This window comes from Eleginops maclovinus, chromosome 6 (genome assembly GCF_036324505.1).
Source record: "Eleginops maclovinus isolate JMC-PN-2008 ecotype Puerto Natales chromosome 6, JC_Emac_rtc_rv5, whole genome shotgun sequence".
Taxonomy (NCBI): domain Eukaryota; kingdom Metazoa; phylum Chordata; class Actinopteri; order Perciformes; family Eleginopidae; genus Eleginops; species Eleginops maclovinus.
This window is the reverse complement of record NC_086354.1, coordinates 17780561-17803258: the sequence shown is the minus strand read 5'-3', so window position 1 is coordinate 17803258 and position 22698 is coordinate 17780561. Positions and strand designations below refer to the sequence as shown.

Below are 22698 nucleotides of genomic sequence, written 5' to 3'. Positions count from 1 at the left end.
TTGCTAATGCAGAGCTGCTGTATTGATTAGTTCATGACAATCTGCCGAATGTACCTTTTGAGTGACAGCTCTACAGGAGCACATGCAGAGATGTTGACCACAGAATTCAGAGTTCCCTCACCTTCTTATACATCAGATTCAATGACTTTTCAAGGATTTTCATGGCCTAATTCCTTTAAATTTAAGGACCCAACACAGCGTAGTTTGAGACATTCTGCTTAACCACGGCTGAAAGCTCACAGAAAAAGAACATCCATTTCCATTCCTGCATAAAAACTATAAATTAAAGCAATAAATCTATCTATACATGTCTATTTTCAAAAACAAAACCTTGGTAATGAGTACTTTCTGTCATTTGTTCACTGAGAATATTTGTAATACCGAATTTGATTTAACATTGCATTCTACAAACGTTTGCTTCAGTCACAGGGAACGTTTACAACTCAGTGTCTACAGCAAATAAAACTGGAAGAAGCTTTGTCAACGTAATGCAAAATAAATAACGAGGATGATTGACAGCGAGCCGCAGACTACTCCCTGTTCCTAAAAAACACCAGCGGGCAGCGGCATCGCTCGCTGAGACGTGTCTACAGTTTAAAGGAATTCAATGTGTTTGTGAACTGTTTGTGTTTATGTCATACTCTGTTGCCCATGTGTAACAAGAGGGGGCTTTCTTGTAAGCTGGCTGGCATCACAAGGCGGTGCGGGGGTTTGAATTTCTAATGGGTTATTAAATAAAACAAGCTGGCTGTAAACAGAAAAATGGCATTATCTGATATTTTGCTGACATTTAGGTTTTTTTTTAGACAACACCATATGGACTAAAAACATCAGAAACAAAGAATAAATAAAGAACCAAGAAAACATGAAAAAATAACGAATAAATACATAAAAATACATAAATATAGAGCAAGCATTATAATTATCACATTTCCATCATTCGCCATGCTGGCCATGCTTCACAAACAATGATAATTATATACTACACATAATTATATTGTCAGCTTTACCCTATTTAGCCATTCAATATAATAACCATGAGCAGAGGGGCCATTTTCAGAAATACCTCCTGTTCATTTAAAAAGTAATTGCTGATAAATAGCTCTTGGGTATTTTCTGTTCTTAGGTGTTAAAGAGGCACATGTGTTATACATACAATTGTAACCAGACAAAAGGTCCATCTTACAGTAAGTGTAGCTGGAAAGGTAAACAAACAAATAAAGAATTTGTTAAGTGTAATGATCGAGAGAAAACGCTTTTAAAAAAGACAACCAGCTGAACCAGCAGCCACCAATTATCCAAGAGAACTATGGATATGTAAAGCGCAGGTACAAGTGCACTTGTGTCTGCAATTGTGCGTGTGTGTGTGTGTGTGTGTGTGTGTGTCAGAAGAACAAAAGAAGGTTGTGTCTCACTAACGGCCTACATGAACTCCTCACAGGTAATTGAAGTGCGATTGAGGAGATGTAATTGGAACTGTCTGTCTGAAGCATACAGCCTCCCCCCCCCCCCCCCACACACACACACACGTACACACACACCCAGGCAGGCAGATTGGGATTGCCGAGGAGGTGAGAGGGTACCTGTCTCAGGTGGGTCAATGCTCAGGGCTTTAGCTTTTGTCTGGAAATTGAACAGCTTCAAAGCACCTGTTCTCTAAATTTAGATGAACTGACAGAATTCTCTGAGTGTATTGTGTGTCTGTGTGTGTTTGTATCTGTACAATTGCCATACATATAGAGGTGAGTTTGTGTGTAAATAAAGTCTTAAAATTACAATAAAAGTGTTTTATCGCCATTATCTCTAGGGAAATATATTGTCCACAAAATAATTCAACGTCAAATGTCAAAATACAAAAAGATCTGCATGTATGTCACTGATACTGTTACAGTGTGTGTGTGTGTGTGTGTGCGTGCGTGCGTCACTAACAATGCGGTCAATGAGCCTGTCTCTTGAGGCCGCAGTGACTGTGCTCTTATATAAAGTGCTGCTCAGGGGAAGCTGTACAGTAAAAGGCACTTGTAGTCCTCCACTGATGATGATCACTGTTGACGTTTGAACACTTGATACAAATTAAAGATGCATTTCTAAACGGAGCGATGGTGAAAGATTTTGCAGCCACAATGAACCGGTTACATGTAGAGCTGCAGGTGACAGGCAGCTTGAGTCAAATCAAAATCATCAAGCTGAGCAGCATGTGCTTAATACTGTAACTTTGCAGGAGTGAAGCTGGTAGAGCCATGTTCACACTTTAGCAGTGTTGTACACAGTAGTCCTCCTACTTACTGTGTGGATGTCTTAAAGCAGGGGTCAGGTCACACACGAGATGCACAAAAGACATCTGTGTAAAGGTTTTGATAGTCATATTGATTTATTCTAAAATTTCATGCAGAATTTGGATCCGCTGTGTATCAGTGTAACCGAGTCCCTGACCGGTATCTGTTTGTTTCCATTTTTATTTATTTTTTGAACACATCGATTCGTCTTTCCCCCTTTTTTCCTGTAGCATTACAACATGCTGCTCTGATTAATTACTTTACAATGGGATCAATCCATTACCTGCTGAGCTGAATTAAACAGATCCCTCCCAGAGTCAGTTTCTGGATGATAGTTTAAAAAAAACTGCCTCACTCATTAAATATGTATTTGTCAACATATAATTTTACATTACAATGCTTTTGATGATGCCCTATTATGCTCAATCTTCAAGTTTCATATTTGTATGTCGACATAGTTTGCATGCTTTTTTGTCATACTGCCTATGCTGAAGCACCTCTTTTCACCCACTGTCTGAAACCAGAGCCCAGTCTGCTCTGATTGGTTAGCTAGCTGGCTCTGTGGTGATTGGTCCACTGCCCCTTAGCCTATCATGTTCAATGTATTGGAAAACTAGCTAATAGAAGTTCAAGTGTTACGTAGTGATGACACTATGTTCAGGAAGTAAACAAAGGGCCAAAAATGTGCGGGAGAGAAACATCTTCTGGAGGCAACACAGGGATTTAGCCCTTACAGACCGTTTACAAGCACTAAAACATGTATGTAATGTAATGTAGGCTAACACACTACAGGAAAGGGAAAACCCCCAAAAAGCATAGTTTTAAGGGCCCAAAGTATCATGTTAACAAACAAAACTTTAGAGAGAAATAGCCTTGAAATTTACATATTTTAAATAATTACCCTAAAATGATTAATCAATCATTAGTAACTGTTTATTTTCCTCACGACAGACTCTGCCAAACAACATCTGATGAAGCTTCTAATAACATTTAAAAGAGAAGCAGGTATCATCAAGCTTGATGTTTTGGCTGGTTGCGCTCCATTGCAATAGAAAAAAAAAAATGAAATGCCTTTGGTGTAACAGACTGCTGTGTCTTAAATGAATGGTAATTTCATCCACGCCAGATGAACCGTTACATGTCGTCCTTTTTTCGCTCCCAGGCAGCAGCTTGGAGATGGGAAGCAGTTTGGGTGAATCACACCCTGATGTACTCGTGTTCCTTCAGCTAATCATGCACACCATGCAGCCTAACAGTAATTTAGCACCCTGGGGAGGCGCAGCTAAATCCTCGTAAAGATATACTCAAACATAAAAAAGCTGGAAAAAGAACTTGACAGATAAGCCGAGGTATCAAGAGGAAAGCGGTGTTTACTGGCTGTGTAAAAGTCATTGCAGGGCAAATATTTTTACATTTCAATAATTTATATCTGAAAGCAGTCAGTCTAAATAAGTGTCTTTGAAAGAAGGGCTATAAATAAAAAGGGTTACACAAGCTATGAATACCATCCTTCAAAAGAAAGCATGTAACACCGTGCATCACTTCGAATGAGTGATAAAATGTGTCATTAACTTTAAGCAGCTCACTGTTTGTCAGCTTTATTATCACTACATAACCATTTATTACAAACTGTAGTATCGCCTCCCTACTGCTAATGTGTCATTTGTTTTTATACTGAAAACACATAAATACTGAGCACACCCCCTGCAAAGAACTGCACATACTTCTAGTAAAGAGCAAAACTCTAGCTTATCTCTCCTGATATTGATTCCACAACCTCAGCTCAGGGTTCCTGCCGATAGTGATGACTGATCCCAAAGCCCTGTGCTCTCTTTATCCAATCATTTACATTATGGTAACCTTCCTTTTTATGTGGCGTATCATGAGGCCGTAGTTTTTGTGACACCAAAAGCTGAGTGGGCAGCCCACTGTGACCACAGTCAAATATTGTATCTGACATTGACAGAGCGACCCTGTTTACCGGGACTTCATCGCATATATGCAAGCCACCCAAAAGGTCAGTAAAGATGAAGAGAGAATATATCCTTTTACATTTGTTTATTTCAGAATTTTGGATTGGTTCTTGATTTTAACCGTGTAATTCATAAAAGTAAAAACTTGGACTCTAGAGACTTGCATTACTAGTCAGTTGTAGCTTCTTAAACTATAGAAGACAGGAGATAGCTTAGCATCTCCAAAGACTGACAAGATTTACCAACAGAAGTCTTCGTTGCTCAAACATTTTGAAACCAATTCTAACTTTATTTAGTTGGACTTGTATTTGCCAATTTCTGCCTCCAAAGGATAGTTTAGTTAAGAGGCAGATATAAGCGAGACAGAGAGAGAAAGAGAGGGGACTGACACGAAACAAAGCTCCACAGTAGGACCCATTATCCAATCACACTGTCAAGATTTCAGTTTACGTGGTACACATCTTAACCCCAAGGCCACTGAGACTCCCCACAAATCAATTTCCAAAGGAAAGAGAGACCTGAAAGTCAGGATCTGAAAAGACTTGAAGACAATTAGAACAGATATCAAATCACGTCGAGACAAACAGTCTGACAAAGAGAGGACAATTAACCTGGCGGCAACATGAAGCACCATCAATTTACCAAAATACTTCACAGTTCAAACTCCTCTTCTTGTGTCAAATAACACATTTTCTCCAGGGATGATAACAAAGCATGAAGAGCTGATACTGAGTCTGCTCAGATCCTGTCGAGTATTGGACATTTTGACAAAGAGACACGAGACCTGCTGCAATAAAACATGATTCATTTAACCGTTTTGTATTCTCTTCTCACTCAATAACTATGCACTACATTTGATTTGATGAATTTAAAGAAGCACAACTGATTAGAAGAAAATCCCTGCTCTTGACTCAACTCAGTTTCAACTTTCTCCCTGCCTTCGTCTTTGACTCACACAAAAACTTGGACTGATATCCAACTTATTTGCCAGACGTCTGTTGGCCTGTTGAGTAAATCTCAAAGTGTACGGAGATGACACATCAAACAACGATGTCCAAATATTAGCACAACCCAGTTAAATAAACCATATTTCACCTTCTTTTCCGTATCTGGGCGCTGTGTGCGTCCATTGATATCCTGAATAAGAGGGGTTAGCTCCATTATCCTGCTTCATTGAGACAAATCATCAGAGGGCATCACACAAAAAAACAGGAATTCTGGTAAATTAAATGTATGTATCTTATCAGAAATTGTTTATGTGACTGTAACAACTGTCCCATTGAAACATATCTTGATTGGCGCCTAGATGGCTGAGTAAAAATTTAAAAATGTCTTCAAACATAAATGACTATAGGGTATGCAGTGTCATATTACGGAGGGGAACTGGTTCATAACATTAACCAATTTACAACCAATTCCTACTTAGATCACTGTGTGTATATGTGCGTGTGAGTGTCTGTGCGTATATGAGCCTGTGTGAGTGTCTGTGTGTATGTGTGTTTGAGTGTGTGTGTCATCCCTCTCTAAATGGATCTATTCTTCCCTTAGAGGAAGTGGCTTCTCCACAGAAACCATATTGCTGCTGCCTCTGGCATACTAAATTCTTCTTCAATCCACCTTCCTTTTTATTTTATTTTTCCTCTCACGACGCCCCCTCTCCTCCTCTCCACTTCCTTTTTTTTATCTTTAATCAACTCGTCATCAGCTCATCCCTCTCTTCCAGCCCTCCTCTCCTTATCTTTTAATTTTTTTCCCTCATTTTTGGCTCCTGGTTCTCATTTGTTCTGTCTCTTCTTCCTCCATTGCCCATTCCTCTGCGGTGACTAACCTGAGAGATATTTAGTCTTCCTTACACCTAACATGAAACATGAAGAGGCAATAGGATTTACTATCTGATTTCACAAATCACGTCCAGTTATCTTGAAAAATCAGCACAAAGGCACAAAAATGCTCGCACTAAAGACAACAAAGTGTACAGGGCAAATATCCACTGGTGCAAGACCATCCCAACTAGAGTCCTTTAGTTCTTTATGTGTTGCAATACATTTATGTTAATATCTGGAACCCTAAGACCCATGAAATGTAACTGGAAATCTTCCCATTTAGGTTTTTTTTTCATACATTTCAAAGCATTTTCGATGTTATGTTGACATATATCTCAAACATATGTGGAAAAATGAGAAGCAAGTGATTTGGTTGATGGTTCCACAAGACAAAATATTAAAGGTTCCCCTGTGTTGCTGGGAGGCCAGTGCAAAAAACATGCTCTGGACCTAAGAGTATACATTTGTGCTAGCGCCTCTGCGTAAATCAGCCTGCTAACAAGTAGATGTTAGGCAGGCGTATTGCTTATAATAAAGGTGAACATAAGATAAGATGTACTTCATTAAACCCAAATTGGAATAAGGTTTCGTTGCAGCAGCATAAAAAACAAGGCATTCGACAAAAGTATAAATAAGAAATATTATAATGTATCTTTTACTTATAATGTCCATCAACTGAGGGATTCACATAAGCATATTGGGAATTGGACACCGATATCATCCCAATTATAGTATACTATAAAACTCTTACATGATGCATATCTATCCCAACTTTTCCAAATGGCAATCCAATAATTGCTTAAGACTGGAACAAGTGGTAGCCTGACTGAAGAAGAGCCACCTTACCAGACAAAGAAAATGAAGACGGTCTGTTTGCAATTTTTGAGTGTTTGCAGGTGGTAGTAGAAAGATGCAACACCACCCCTCATATGACAAAAATAGAGTATGTAGGAAGAGGTGACATTTTCTATTCAAATCCGATTTCCTTAGTAGATCATTTTCCCTGTGACACAGCAATAAGCAATCATCCCATCCATTCAAATTCCAAATAACATTATTTGTACTCCGCTGGTGCACTACAACTGGTAATAATCCTTTTGAACTAATCCACATCAAATCTCTCACAATGCTAATCCGTTAGGCATGATGGTCTGTGGAAGCTATTCATCTGTTAACACTTCTGACTGTGCTCCGGCATGCATAATTAAATTGTGATGGTAATTTGTTGTATTTATGGGGTTTGCCGATGATTTAACTATTCATGTGCTCAGGGTTCACACTTATTTATTGAGGGGGTAGGACTAGTTGGCACCTTGCATTATGTACAAGACAAGCGTGACGTGACCATGGATGAGGGAGATAGTGAATATATACATAATAAACATACAGATACATCATATAGTATGTTGTTGGATGAGGAAGAAAGATATAATCATAGTGAACAGCAGCCATATAAACAGACAGACCAATCAATTCCCAGAATGGTCTCGGTTTTTATTGTTATCAAAAAAAGGTCACATGAATGTTTTCTTTAATCTGCCACCTCTTTAAAGTGTATATAAGTATTTAAAGGTTAGCGTTAGGTAAAAAAGTCTGTTTAATGTTGATAAATGTATGTGAATGTTTTGTATTAATTAAATACATTAAATAAATAAACTGCAATATGTCCAAAACTGTGCTGCCCGCTTGCTCACCTCTCACCTCTGATCACATCACCCCCTGTCCTCCACGACCTCCACTGGCTCCCCGTCAAACAACGGATTGACTTCAAAATATTACTTCTCACCTACAAAGCCATCAACAACCTTGCTCCCACCCCTCCCTCAGTGACCTCATCCAATAGCACACCCCTACCCGCTAATCTACTGCAGCCCATCAGGTCAAAGCTCCAGACCTGGGGTGACAGGGCCTTTGCTGCAGCCTCCCCCACCCTCTGGAACTCCCTTCCCAGTCACATCCGAAAGGCCAACACTCTGGAATCGTTCAAAAAATCTCTCAAAACTCATTTATTCACTCAAGCTTTCAAAAACTATAACCAACTCCCCTTTTCTATATGTTTCTGTTTTGATTGTAAGTGCTATATAAATCGTATTTAATATTATTATTTAAAGTACCTATATTTTACACGCTGCTAAGATTCAACTCTGAATCACCTATGCAGGTTTCATTTATTCATTGTGAAGTCTTAAATAAACTGCATTGAATGTAAAAAAGAACACATTCTTCCGTGTTCCTTCTTTTCGATTGTGTTATGCTATATATTAAATATGCAACACTAATGAATGGAACAACACATTCTGCTTACATTCACACCTTAATCAGCTGATGCTGCTTTGCTGTCTGACCTCATTTAACTAATAACATCTCTCGCTTAACTCTTTAACGTTGTGACGCAGATACCTCACAGGCTTATAAGATATTATAGACCTATAGATAGCGATATTGATAAATCAGTTAAGGCTGTTCCGAGTTATAGAACCAACGTACTGCAATTCTCTTTTTTTAACTACAGACATACATTGTTTGCATGAAAGTCATCCAGGAGCTGCTCGGTTGTTTCTTTGGGAGCTTAAAAATTGCAAAGCTGCTGCATATTACAGCTGCAACCCTCTACACAGCTAATGAATATATGCAAAGCATTGTGGATGTTTTTTTCCCAGGCGCAGCATTTCCTCACTGAAAACACACAGATCTAGCTATGTAGATGTATTAAAAGCTAACCTCTCAGGGTGGTGAACATGACAAAACGTCAGGAGAGTCATCAATTTTGTATCGTCTCTCTAAACTACAGCGACTGCACAAAAGCGCAGGGGATTCAGACGCATGACGTGATGTGATTGATCGGAGCACGAGTTTTGAAAGCCGTTGCTTCTCCCCTGTTTGCGTTCTGGCATTGTGCCTCCTCTTTAAGATCATGCTAATTAAACCAGGTTGAGGCTATTGCATATACGACTTTGTTTTTATTACATCCTTCAAGGAGCAGAGGCATATATTAGAGTTTTATGCATATTACAGAACGAGTTGTTATGAGTTTTCCCTGCGGCTCCACTGAGACGCGATGTGTGTGTATATATTTACATGTCAAAGCCCGGAAGCCCTCAAATCCAGTATTCAAACATAAATCCTAAAGTTAGCATGCTAAGATGCTCACAATGTCAATATTAACGGTAAGTAATTATAAATAAATAAATCATAAATTTCTTTGTTCGCTTATAAGCAAGCAAAGTGCAGCTGAGCGGAGGCTGAAAGTCAGAAGCCCTTTTTAGATATTCGCCCATAAAACACAGTATATTGGGCAACTTAAAATGTTATTAGAAGCATTATCCTGAATGGGGCGTCAATATGTACAATGTCATGGTAATCCAAGAGTTTTCAGGGCACAGAAACAAACTTAAAAGGTCCAAAACGTCTGGTGACACTAAAATACATTTGGGGGATAACTAAAGCCAATATGATACATCCCCTGGGTACCTACTACTTTTGAGATTTTCAGTCCGGATTTATGTTGTGGATGAAATGAAAGACAAGCCTGCATTGACATTGTGCTGCTAGCATGGCCAGACAAAAGCTATATTGTATTCTATTTTAGGTTTAGTTGTCTAAACTGAAGATTAAAGATAAGACTTTGACCAGATTAACACAAAATGTTAAGCACCAATTGTTTGGAGCGGATCCTGATACATGTTTGACTTCCTCTTCATGGAGATTAATACAAGATGGGAATATTTTCAATCACAATCATCCAGCCACACTAAATTGCTAGTAACCAAACCTGGCATCGTAATACAATACAGCAGTACTGTATATCATTATAAAACCATCAGATATTTTGTCTCTGTGATCAATCAAATACTCTTCCTGCATTACCAGGTTGAAGGATTATCCCATATTGGATGTCAGCTATTCCCTCCGATCTCTTCATGCCATCCATTGTTAAGTGCACATACACACAGATACCAAACATTTACACATGCTCAGAGTGAAACACAACAAATACTGACAAAAAGATAGAAGTCAGTGCAATTAAATCATCATTATCACATGTTCCTCTTCAGTTGCTCCTCAATGAGCTCAAAGGAATAAAGAGAACGGACCGCTTTGAGTTTAAAAGGTGGATGTAAGGTGCAAAACACTTACAGTGATAACAAAAATGTAGACTAAAAGCAAGAAAACAAGCAACAGTAAAAGAACACAATCAAAAACTGGCTCAAAAATGTTTAAACCAAAAAAGACACTTGGTAAGGTTGGATACCAAGAATGACTTTTGGATAACTAGAAAAAAAAAGGGTTATTATATCTGCTTGTGAGCACCAATCATCAGCTGCCCTCCCTCAGGGATATATTATAAAACATGGATTTATTATAAAGATACACAATTGCTTTCTTTTCTATTCGTTTGTACCGATTCACCCAATTGACCCTTCGTGATTCCTGTCTCTGTTTCGCTCTGTGCCTAAATACATTTGGAAAGTTTGAAAATGTTACAAAACCAGTATTTATAAAACTCTTTGGATGGTGTACTGCATGAATGAGTCGGAAACTGCCAATACACCAGTGATACAGAGGCACTATCTATGGAAATGTCATGCCCATCCCATATTCACTGCAGCAGCCTTTTTCTACTTTTTTTATTTGTTTTGGTAAATGTTGTTATCTGTTATATGTAGTTGTTGTGCTTTCTCAAAGTCCATTTCTTCTCCCTATTTCCTTTTCGTCTATATCTGTCCATGTATGTGAGAAAATACAAAGCAATCCAAGACCTGAGAGTGTAAGTGAAATGAAATGAACTAGAGGAGAGTGAGCAGTGTGTGTGTGTGTGTGTGTGTGTGTGTGTGTGTGTGTGTGTGTGTGTGTGTGTGTGTGTGTGTGTGTGAGAGAGAGAGAGATTGCCAGATGACGTGTGGAGGCAGTATGTGTTTGTCATATCATTTGGAGAGCTTGCTTGTTAGAGCACACAGATCTTAACAGTCATTCTAAACCAGAAGAACTGAGATGAAAGGATTTTATTACCCCGTCAAGACTGCAAAACCCATGCAGCGTACGGTGTAATGTGAGTGTGCAGACCGAACCAACACGGTGCTAAAAAACATTTAGCATACACACACACATGCATGCATGCAGAAACTGACTTGCACACATTTTCCAGCGGACAAACACACAAGACAGAAACACATAAAAAGCACACATTATCATCCAAAGATGTCTGGAAATACAAGCGTTTAGATAACTGTGGAAATGCAGTCATATACAGAACTGCATCGTCGATTTTATGGTTTCTTAGAGGCTGTAGCTCTTTTTTGAGCATGAGCCATGAACCAATTCTGGGCTTTATGGAGGGGCCTAGAAATTGGCCCAGTGGAAGCATATAGCAGGAAAAAATGATCTGGTTTCTCTGTCGATGATTTTTCCCACATAGCAATATCGATAATAAAGAATACAATATTTAACACCTTTTCTCAATTGGTAAAACTATTGAAATTGGCTGTGTCCATATGAACATTGACAAAAACGCACAGAAATACACACATGTGCATAACAAGTCCTGCAATAGGGAAAAGGTGTGTTTTTATGTATGACCTTGCCCTCTAGACATACAAAAGCATTTTGTTATCTGATGGCCCTATCAGCTGAAAGATAATTGTGCATACATGAGATGCTCAAAGTAAAAAATAACAGGAAAACCACAAAAAAAGTGATGTGACAACGCAAGCCTTAATGTGAGTTAAAAGACAACTTGGTAGGTTTCGGGAAAAATCTTGGTTTTGGTTCAAATTACAACATATGAAAGAATGGAGGCTTGGTTGTACTATAATGTGGTTAAGATTCAGGAGGGGAAGACAAAAAGCTGTTTCATGTGTTAGAGTTTGTTAAACCATCCATCCATCGCTTCCTCTCTCCCCACACAAAGTTGCTCCATAACAAAGTCACTAAAAGTATTTGTCACTTTGACGTTAACATCATTGTTTTGAGGCCCGGCTGAAACATATTGTATGACACCTTAATTTTTCTTGTCTTGCACATACAGGATATGATATATTGCTGTCATTCAGCACACAGCATCCTCCGCATACTCAGTCACCGGGGTTTAATAATCATGTTTTCTCATGTGTTGCAGCTGTCACTCTGCAGCAGATCTATATTGTCCATGGACACACGGCTAAACAATAAACTCCACCCGGGCACCAGGTGACCGCTCTAAAGGAGCCCTCAAGGTGTCCTTTCTAGCCTCATATCACATTCCCTGAATCCACACAGTGCTGGCGAAGATCTAATTCTGCCTTCTGCCAAACACATCACTAGGGGGTGATGAGGCTGCTGGGACAGTTGAAACAGGATCACGGTGCAACAACAAAGTGGCCCAGGCAGGATGTGTCCTTCAGCTTGTGTTTCACCGGATGAAATCACAAACGCTGCTACTGCTGCTTGTTTATATCCAGGACTAATGAGGAGAAAAGAGAACGTCATTGAGGAGAAAGTGTTTTGCAAAAAAGGAGCAAAAATAATAGCTTTGACACAGTATCCAGATAGATTGATGAAATTAAGATAATAATTCTGTTTCCACACATGGATAGAAACTCACACACACAGCTGAATGATAGTGTGAAAAGAATTTGAATGGCACGAGAAAGGGAAGCAGGACCATTTTAATGAAGTTATGGGAGCCATTATGTTGTCAACAGCCCTTTGCCTCCACAGGCATGGGTCCTTCGATGTGTGGGAGAGCATAGCAATGTGTTTCTGAAGGGAACGACCTTGTTTATTGGCTTGATTGAAAGCAGTGAAGAAAATAGGCTGTTTTCCTTTCTCACCGGACTGATGTAATTTCCTGGCCTAATAAACCCAGCACTAGGTGAGGAAAGACTGACAGCAGACATTAATTCTTGGCTATTTTACCAGGGCTCGGCCTTGGGTTGTTTTTCAGACCCTTATTATTGTTATTATAATGTACAACCCTTTACCGGGTAAAACAGAATAACATGTAAATACCTAATAGCTGTTGTGTCTTGTTTGCTGTGAATATGACAATAAACGTAGAGCAGTGTCTGGAAACAAGCAGACTAGACCTCTCCAACACAACTTTGCTTTTAACCTCTACCAAGTTATGTTGTTTGTTCAGTTAGTTTTTGTAATGTCAGAAGAATTACGAGAAAGAGAACGCTTTTTTCATTAAAATATGTGGAAGGATGTAGTATGGTCAAATGAATAACCCGTTGGGAGCAGACAGACAAACATTATGTTTAATGGAGGAAGTCTGCGCTCTCTGAGTGCTCTTTCACATTACTTATTTATTAAACATAACCTATTGGAGAATATTGATATAAGCCTCTAAGTGTGCAATAATACACTTTTGTCTTCTTTAATAAACGTCACATTAAGGGCGCTTCCACATCTGTTTGCTTATTTTAGGTTGATGGGAAAGATGTGTAATTGCACACCAAACCAATCCGGCATTGTGGAAAGGTGGATTTTGGTATTTTTTCTCATGTTTAAACATCTTGATTGGTTTATAGTTAATCAACTTGATGGTGAAAAACACCAGAACTTAAAAAGCAACTTTACATTATATTAAACAGACTGAACTAACAAAAATCAGCATCCAAAAGTAACCAGGCATACTGACTTAACACTAAGGTAAGCAGATAAAGATTATTTAACTCATGTTCAATGTTAAAATAATAGATGTTCTCTCTCTTTATTAGAATACAATGTACAGGGAAGTATGTATGTATGTATGTATGTATGTATGTATGTATGCCTTGAGCTCCACAGTCTGAGCTAACACTGAGCTTTTTTTCTAAACTCAAGCATCCCTATTTAAATCCTTTATTAAAAATGTAGAAGAAAGGTCATAAGATATGCTGTTCCCCAAACCCAGTGTTCACTGAGCATTGGGAAGGTGAAGGTCTAAGTAGTGAAAGGCCTCCCTGGATTCAACCTCGCTTTAAAGAAATATTTAACAGTAATTTCACATTCTGCCATGTGGAGGGGGGTAATGGTTCAGACTCTCATGGAGGTATCTCTCCACTGGGGACACACATGTTAGGATCAGGGTTACAAGGGACATGTAATCCATTGAAATTCTTCCCTGGTTATGAATAAAACAAGACGTACACTACACTTGACCCAGAAGTTGAAAAGAGTTCTGCACAATGTACATATGTATGTATGTATGTATGTATGTATACAATAGGTGAACTGTATGTACATGTTAAAGATGTGTTTAAATGTGTTTCTGTAAATATATTTTAAAGTTTATCTACATCTGTTTGTTTCTGTTGGAGAAATAACTTGGCACAAATAAGCAGCACACATCCACACATCAAAATCGTAGAAGCAAAGCTGGGATTAGAAACTGTATTTGTATTTAAATGCTCTTTATAACTTATGACTTGTTCTGCGGATGTATTCAGATCTTTTACAAAAATGTATAAAAACAAACTGAAGCTGTATAACAAGTAGGATTCTCATAATGAAATGTTACTTGGGAAAAATGTGTAATTAAAGTACTTCAAAAAAGAAAGTACCAAAACAACCTATATGTAAATAAAGTAAGGGAAATAACTACAGAGTTAATGATGTTAGAAACGCTTATTACTCTTAAGACAAAGTATCTTCTCAGTTTGGTCGTTTCATTCATGTCAGGTGCCTACTACTACTACTACTACTACTACTACTACTTGTACTTGTACTTGTACTTGTACTATCACCACCACCACCACCACCACTACCACTACCACTACTACTTCTACTTTTACTACTACCACCACTACCACTACTACTTCTACTTCTACTTCTACTATTACCACCACCACCACCACTACTACTACTGTTTCTTAATTAGATTGAAATGGAAAAGCCCCTGTAGAGCATCCAATTAAAATAAGGCCTGGAAGATAGCTCTTAACCTCCCACTGAGTGTGTGTTTGTGAAGGTCCACACGATCTATGTGGGAAGAAGAAGAAGTAGTAATCATAGGAAGAATACATTAAAGGGTTCTTGCTTGAGAATAATTCACACACAAAGACACACACCGGCTTCAAGTAGAGAATTGCCTATTAAAAACTCAAAGATCAAAGCTAACGAATTAAAGATTGTGCCATCGTTAAGTGAAGAATAGACCTGCTTTTTATTTTGAGGGCTGGTCCAACACCAAATAATTCACAGGAAACAGGTCAGTGATAACACATAAGGGAAAGAGGGGCCACAGTAATTAAATAATACGAAGACTCAAAACATAAAACTCCAAATTGTTTGGTCATACTGTAATAGCGAATTTGCTATACTTGACATATATAAAATGCATTTCATGACAGTATTTAAATAGCATATTTTGCCCAATCAGCAGTACAAAACCCAATGAAATTCATTTTAGCCCAACTCAATTTATAATTTATAGCCCTGATTGTTTTTCTATTTTTACAAAGAAAACACTTTTCAATTATTTTGGCAATATTTCTTAGCGCCCAGGTAACGTTTTTTTAATGAACAGCTGATTTGCATTTCCCACATGCCAGCTTGCAATTAATTAATTAATTAATTAACACACATGCACGCACACACACATACACACACACTCATGCACACAGGATATAAACCATGGATGCCGGCCACTCATACAGGCAGCACCTGTCAGCTGGTGTTCTGGGACAGCCAAGGGCTTGTTTGTTTGTTTCACTCTCTCTCACACTCTCTCATGTGTGTGTTTCTGTGTGTGTGTGGGTATATGTGTGTGGGTGTACATCCATCCAAGGTCTATCTCTTTTTCCCTCAACACCCCTTCACCTCTCCACCTGCCGTTCCTTTCTTGCCTCCATCCCGCCTCTCTGTCTGTCTCACTTCATACCAACCATCATACCAGCATCCATAGGACCTCTCTCTCTCTTGGTCTCTGCACCTGTGACTGAAACACAGACTTGCTCAGTCTTGCTCTGCCTTCCTGCTCATTACAGCACCCAGGCAGCCACTCCATCATAGAGCAAAGGCAGAGATAAGCTACAAGAGTACACCTGTGCCTGGTGTGAATGCCAAATCCAGAGTCAGTGTGACAGCCAATTTCAGGCCAAATAATGGAATCAGCGAACCTCAGCTTCAGACAAATCAACCTGACAGCTTTATCTCCAACTCGCGATTTCAAAGCACGTTACAAAGCTCATTATCAAATGAGAAAAAGGAGGGAGAAGAGTGTTGACACTGCCACCATGATGCCTGCGAGGGATTAACTTTACAAAGCTCATTTACAGACGGAACAGGTGCAAGGAAATGGGAAACATATTTTCATTTCATCAGAAGTGCAGCTGAGCGCTATTTGACAAAAGGAAGATAAATCAGCTATATCAACACCTACTTGCAGCAATAAGAGCCTGTATGCGATTACCAGAAATAAATATGAGTAAATGATTGGAAGAAAGAAAGAGAGAAAGTACTGAAAGTGTAAATCTAAATCTATATATTATTAAATATGTGTCAAAATCTAAATCAATGTTATTTGCATGGTCTAAATGAGCCTTGAGTTTGACAATATAAGTGCCTCATGACTACAAGAGCCCACGTAAAACATAGCACCTGAGAATAAATAGGAATAGAGAATTTCTAGCTGGTTGGTATACAATATGAGCCAATTATTAAATGAAAGTATTAATATCTCTCACCTACAACCTCTTTACTGTCATCTGGCATACAGGCCTATACAATGCAATCATGTTGTGTTAAAGCAACAGTCTGAGGCAAGATCTAAACTAATGAAAAGTTAACTTAACAAGTTCTTTGCAATGTTGGACTTAAAAGCAAGTATTAAAGTGGTAGTTTGACATTTGCAGAAATATGTTATGGTTTGCACAGAGTTAGAAAAGAAGATTGCTCATGCAAAACGGTGAATACAAGACTGAGTACTTTAATGACGATTAATAAAGCAGGTTCGTTTTTAATTTGCCTTAGTGGTATCCATATCAGTGGATCGGGTCAGGGCTCTTTTGGTTAATTTAGAAATAAAAACTGCAGGAGATAGTTCCTCTTTACGGAGCCCTATTATCTGTAAGTAATCATGACAAAGAGCTGTGGAGAGCGTGTGTGTGTGTGTTTCAGTCTGTGTGTGTGTCCAGTGTCGCTGTAATTATAGATTTAGTAAACCCGAGGCTTAGTGTGACTCAATAAACCTCTTCTTTGTGGGGTGAATGGATAGTGATGATAATGAGGTGTGTGTGTGTGTGTGTGTGTGTGTGTGTATACCTACCTGTGTGCAAGCCAGAGTTCAGTATTCATATTAAACATTGTGTGTCCATAGATATGTACAAGCAGCCTATGTGTGTCACATTTATACGTGTCTTTGCTGGTTAATTCAAACATACCTGTGGTGCATTTATAGGGATGATGTATGGATTTCAGAGAAGAGGATTAAGGAAAAGAAAAGTATCTACAAATTCACTTTAAGTTCCACAACTGAAATATCCTACACGCTGTAAAACACTGAAAATATATATATAAAAAAACTTTTGTTAACACAAGATGCCTGCAGCTCTGAGCATCTTAATTAAGCTCATTATTTCCACTTAAAAAGGAGCTTTTTTAAGAAAATGAAAGCACAAAAGAAATATTCTAATAGCTCTGGTTTGGATGTGTGCTGCTGTGTGTGCTACTGTGTGTGTGTGTGTGTGTGTGTGTGTGTGTGTGTGTGTGTGTGTGTGTGTGTGTGTGTGTGTGTGTGTGTGTGTGGTGTGTACTGCAGTGTGTACTGTGTGTATTGCTGTGTGTGCTGCATGAATCTCTGCTAATAGACCTGCTGTGAGTCTATAAGGTTGAAATACCACAGTGTAAATCGTTGACATTAAATCCATTTTATGTTGCGGGCTGACCCGGAAAAACAAAATTACGGCTACACTTGCTCTCTCGCTAATTGGAATTAGACTGGAGATGCATTTATTTACTGGATATAAAATAAAAAAGCCCCAGATTCGGGCCACGATCAAGGTCTCATCTCTCCTATTCATTATTACACTAATCAATGCACTGCAGTTCCTCTGTTATAGGACACACGGTGTACAGGCAATAACAACAAATACAACAAGCCAAATTGATACACAAATGGGTCATCAGAAAGATGATTAAGCAAGAAAGAAAGAGGTGAAACCCAGAAAAGCTACATTTCATGCTTACTAACGCATACCAACACTTCTATATGACAACCGAAGCTAGAATATAAGTTTACAAATGTTATAAGAGGTCAACTCAAAGCTTTTTACAGAGGGGGAAACCTGTGTTTGTTTCCTTTGGATCGGAACAACTTCAACTACAACATATTTGGATCCAGCAAAATGCAGAAAGCAAGATTGAAATCTTTATTTTCATGACTTGCAACAGTTGAAAGACACACACATACATGTTATCCCATACAGCATAGGACTGTAGACATCCACTTTAATAGAGTGTCCACTTTTCAGTTTCAGCACGGCTTGACATTTGCCCCTGACATTTTGTTTCAACATGACATTGGCATGATTTCTGCAGGCTGCTGCATAATAAGCATTCCATGACAAGGATAGACTGGAAACTCTAAAATGGACAGACTGCTCCATCAACTCCTTTCATAACCAGAGAGAAGGCCTCGCCAACCAACACAACCCAAAAGAGTCAAAAGCCAGAGTGGGACTAACCTGGATTCAAATATTGAAAGGCTTTATTGTCATATTCACAGTAGTTACAGTGTAGATATGGCAATGAAAAACTTAAAGGTCTCCTATTATGCTCTTTTATGGCATATACTATAGGTCTCAAACATATAAAAAAAACATGTCTCTGACGTGTTTTGCTCAAAATAACAAACTGATCATGCATTTTAGCATGTCCGCTATCCCTCTGTTTCAGCCCCGTTTTCAAAGTGCTGATTCTGTGACTTTCCCTTTCATGCAAATGAGCTGAATCTGGCCACGCCCCTTTTGAGCATAGTATACAATATATATATATATATATATACAACAACTCTAAGTCCCTCCTGCAGACGTCCTGCACAGAGGCACAGAGGTGCCGCGGAGGTGATATAGCTCGCGAATGTATATTGCGGACGATAGGTTGGGACGTGTCACGTGGGTGGGACGTTGTCAGGAATTCAATGTAAAGCCAGCCCTCATATCGGCAGCAAATGTGGATAAACTCATTTGTAACACTGTTTTTAGAGATGTGGGTCAGGAAGAAAAGAGAGAGGGTTGTATTTTCTGACACCTTTTGAGTCTCCTTACACACCAGGGACACATATTTATGTATGAAAGGCAGCAAAAAGTGCGTTTTGCATAATAGGGGACCTTTAAGTCCCAGTCTCCTCCAACCATGCAACATAATATATACAGGACATAAAACAAATTAAACCAATAAAAATACTCAAAGAAATAACAGAATAGAAATAAAATAGTGTCACCACAGTTCAGTAACCTGTGGCAGGAGCACACATAGTGTAAATACTCACATCACCAGAACTGCAGCTAATCTAGCCAGCTATTATCTATGTTACTTTGGGCGTGAAAATAACCCTAAGTTTTTCCAATAACACGATTGAGAGGATCTAGACATTAAACACATCTTGCAATCACAAATAAGGTAAGTCTGTTTCTTAATAGCACTTGGAAATGGTTGAGAAAGCAGAGGCGTATTATGTGACATATTACTCACCGAGGCCGGGAGGGATCTCAGGACACGGCGGCAGAGGCTTTGGGGAAGGCGTCTGATTGGTCTCAGGCTGCACAGTGGGCACCAGCTGCTCCCCTGGGGCCAGGTAGCTGGCTAATGTGGCGTTAGGCCTGGAAAGATTGTAATAGTAATAATGGTGTCCGCTTCCTGCTGCTCCACTTGCGTTATTCCTGGAACCGTTGCGGCCGTTGTTGAAGCGGCTGAAGAGGTCGAAGCGCTGCGTGTAGACGTCAAAGTACAATATCATCATGATGAGGAAGTGGAGCAGGCAGAGCAGCAGGACACCTTTACAGATGCGCTCCAGAGTCCGGCCCAACATCAGCCGGGTCATGGCCGAGGAAGAGGACCGCCAGCCTCGACAACGCTGGCGCGGCGCGGCTACAGACATGAGCTCATTTCAATGGCTGCTATTAGATATCTGATGAAGACATGTGGTAAGCTGATACCCGTTTATCTGACTTCTGCAGGGGTCATGGGGACATTAATGAGCAGGAAAGAGTCAGCTATACAAAAAATCTGGGTTGCCAGCTTGTTTCTAGAACGTCCCCAGATCCCCTGCATGACAAACGCACTGAATGTTCAATCAGAACCAATCCCTGAGTGATTATCAAGGAATTGGTTCACTTGCGTATTAGATATAGATATAGCATATCAATGCTAATGACAAGTTCAGTAATATCTGAGACACAAGACCCCCGATTTCAGAGAAATCTTGTGATCATATGCTGGGTTAGTCACTACCCCAGTGTGAAGTTGCTACGGCAGCCATGTTGTATCCCAATGTTAAAAGCTAGTCCAATTACTCCACCGACTAAAGCTTAAAACTTCCAATTGATAAACGATCTAAGTGATGCCGCAGTAGAAGCTTTGCACTGATGAAGAAACATTCATCAGTGCAAAGAGGAGGCTTTGTTGAAGTTCAGTCCAGAGGTCCTCTTCTGAGTTTGTTAGTTGGTGATCTCCAAAAGTCTCGAATCAGGAACGTTCAGGCACCTGAAGGGAAATAAAAGACAAAGGGAAGAATGAATTAGGGTGAAATGTTTAATTAAATTTAAATAAACTAATTCATCAAATGATTAACGAATAAGGATAGCAGTTTGCAGTTCAACCAATGCAGGTGAAGTTGGAGATTTTCACTGATTACAGCGACCTGCTGCATTATTTGCTGTATAGATCCAATCATTGATCTTCTTCTGGCATTTTGAGAGCATTAATTCACCTTGGTCTGATTATTCTGGTTGAAGAACAATAGATTACGGTGACTGTGGTTTAGGGAGGAGATGGCTGTCCTCCAATCCAAAAGTGGGTGGTTCTAAATCCAGCCCCTGCAGCCAACATGTCGATGTGTCCTTGAGCAAGATACCTATCCCCCAAATTGCTCCTGATGGCATGGCCAATGGTGTGCAGGTGTGAATGAATGTTAGTTTCCCTGACAGCATTGGCCTCTCATGATTGGTGTGAATGCTGACTTGTATGAATAAAAACACTTCATAAGGGGTCGCAAAGATTGGAGAAGAGAAATATAAATGCAGTCCATTAACCATTTGGAAGTGCACTCGTAAACATGATGAGAATTTGAAAGAAACCGGATCAGAACAAAAGCCTCTACAGACACTGACAAATAAACAGCTCTGACTGGGGCTGTTCAGCCAAATTGACATGCCAAGTCAATTTTCCAGTCAAGTGGTTTAAAAAGCATTTACGATGGAATGAGACAGCAAGTGGGAATACACAATACAGTGAACATATGAGCAAAGGAGAGAAACGGGGGGCACTTAAAGCTTTCCCACAGGCGCTGCTTGTTGTAGCTTTATGACTTTTCCAATCAATGACAGAAAATAGGAAGATGAGGTTAAAGGAGAAGGAGTTGAGAGAAAAAATAAATACATGTAGTGAAGAATGTTAATATATTAATGCTGGAAAATAATGATGTCTAATGCATCTGTCAGCTCAAAATGTCCCTAGTGGTATCCATCTCATTTTCTTACAGTCATTCCAGACAGTTCTTTAATTACATTTTTTTTATTGTATTCTCAGATTTTTGCATTCATCATCAAAGCCTTGAAAAAATGACTCACTGGGTGAGTATAAAGAAAGTCTAGACACTTTCACAGCTGGTTTTATTAATAGAATATGGTTTATTTTGTTTAATCAAACCAAGTATTTATTTAGCTATAGTATGAACATGTTACTCAAAATGTGGGATTTTTTCTCCAACTTCTATATTGTATATAAAAGGCTTTTGGCCGCTGCCTTCTCCAGAAAGTTGGCTGCATGTGAAACTTGCACTTTAATGAGATGGATTTCTTCTGACCGGGCATCAGTCTCACCGTAATGCTTGTGCAGGTCAGGATTTATTCCCCAGTCAGGCTAATCTTCAGTGAATAAACAGGCTGGCATGTAATATATCAGGGGGGGAAATCATGACATGTAGAGAGGCAGTAAGATAGATACTCAGTCAGACAGACAGAAAAGTCTTGCCCCATTTTCTGCTTCAACTACAGAGCTCAGAGTCAAGCGAGTGGCCCTCAGTGCCCAACAGGTGTTAAACCATGTGACAGTGCAGCCCAGCACTGCTTAAAATCTGCAGCAATTGACATCCTACTTTTCAGCTGCTCAGGACTTATTCGAGATCAATGTTAAAACCACAAGTCAGTGCTTTTCTCTGATGTGAGTTATTAAGACGAAGCCCTTAAACACTTAATCCATACCCACCTCTGCTTCTTTGTTTGCAGACATTTTTCTCGACTGAATTGTCTCAATTCAAAAAGTTCTATCACATTTTTTGTCTATGGAAAGGTCAGCAGACTAAATCAAAAAGCAATAAATTGGAAATCTTTTGTCTGTTCTTTCTTGTGGTTATTTCCTGTCTCTCTGTCGGACAGCTCAATGATGTCATGGAGAGAAAATACCAAGAAGAGAGAAAATAAAAGACATAGATGGTCACCGAGT

At 39.2% G+C, this 22698-nt stretch overlaps 1 protein-coding gene across 1 annotated transcript in view; it reads right to left on the bottom strand.

Moving 5' to 3' along the window:
* b4galt2 (UDP-Gal:betaGlcNAc beta 1,4- galactosyltransferase, polypeptide 2) overlaps window positions 1-22698 on the bottom strand; it is a 125995-nt gene that overhangs the window by 90216 nt on the left and 13081 nt on the right. The window contains exon 2 of the mRNA XM_063886315.1: window positions 19729-20739. Within this exon, the coding sequence (XP_063742385.1) occupies window positions 19729-20134 (406 nt within the window). The 5' untranslated portion in view covers window positions 20135-20739. The remainder of the gene's footprint in view (window positions 1-19728; window positions 20740-22698) is intronic.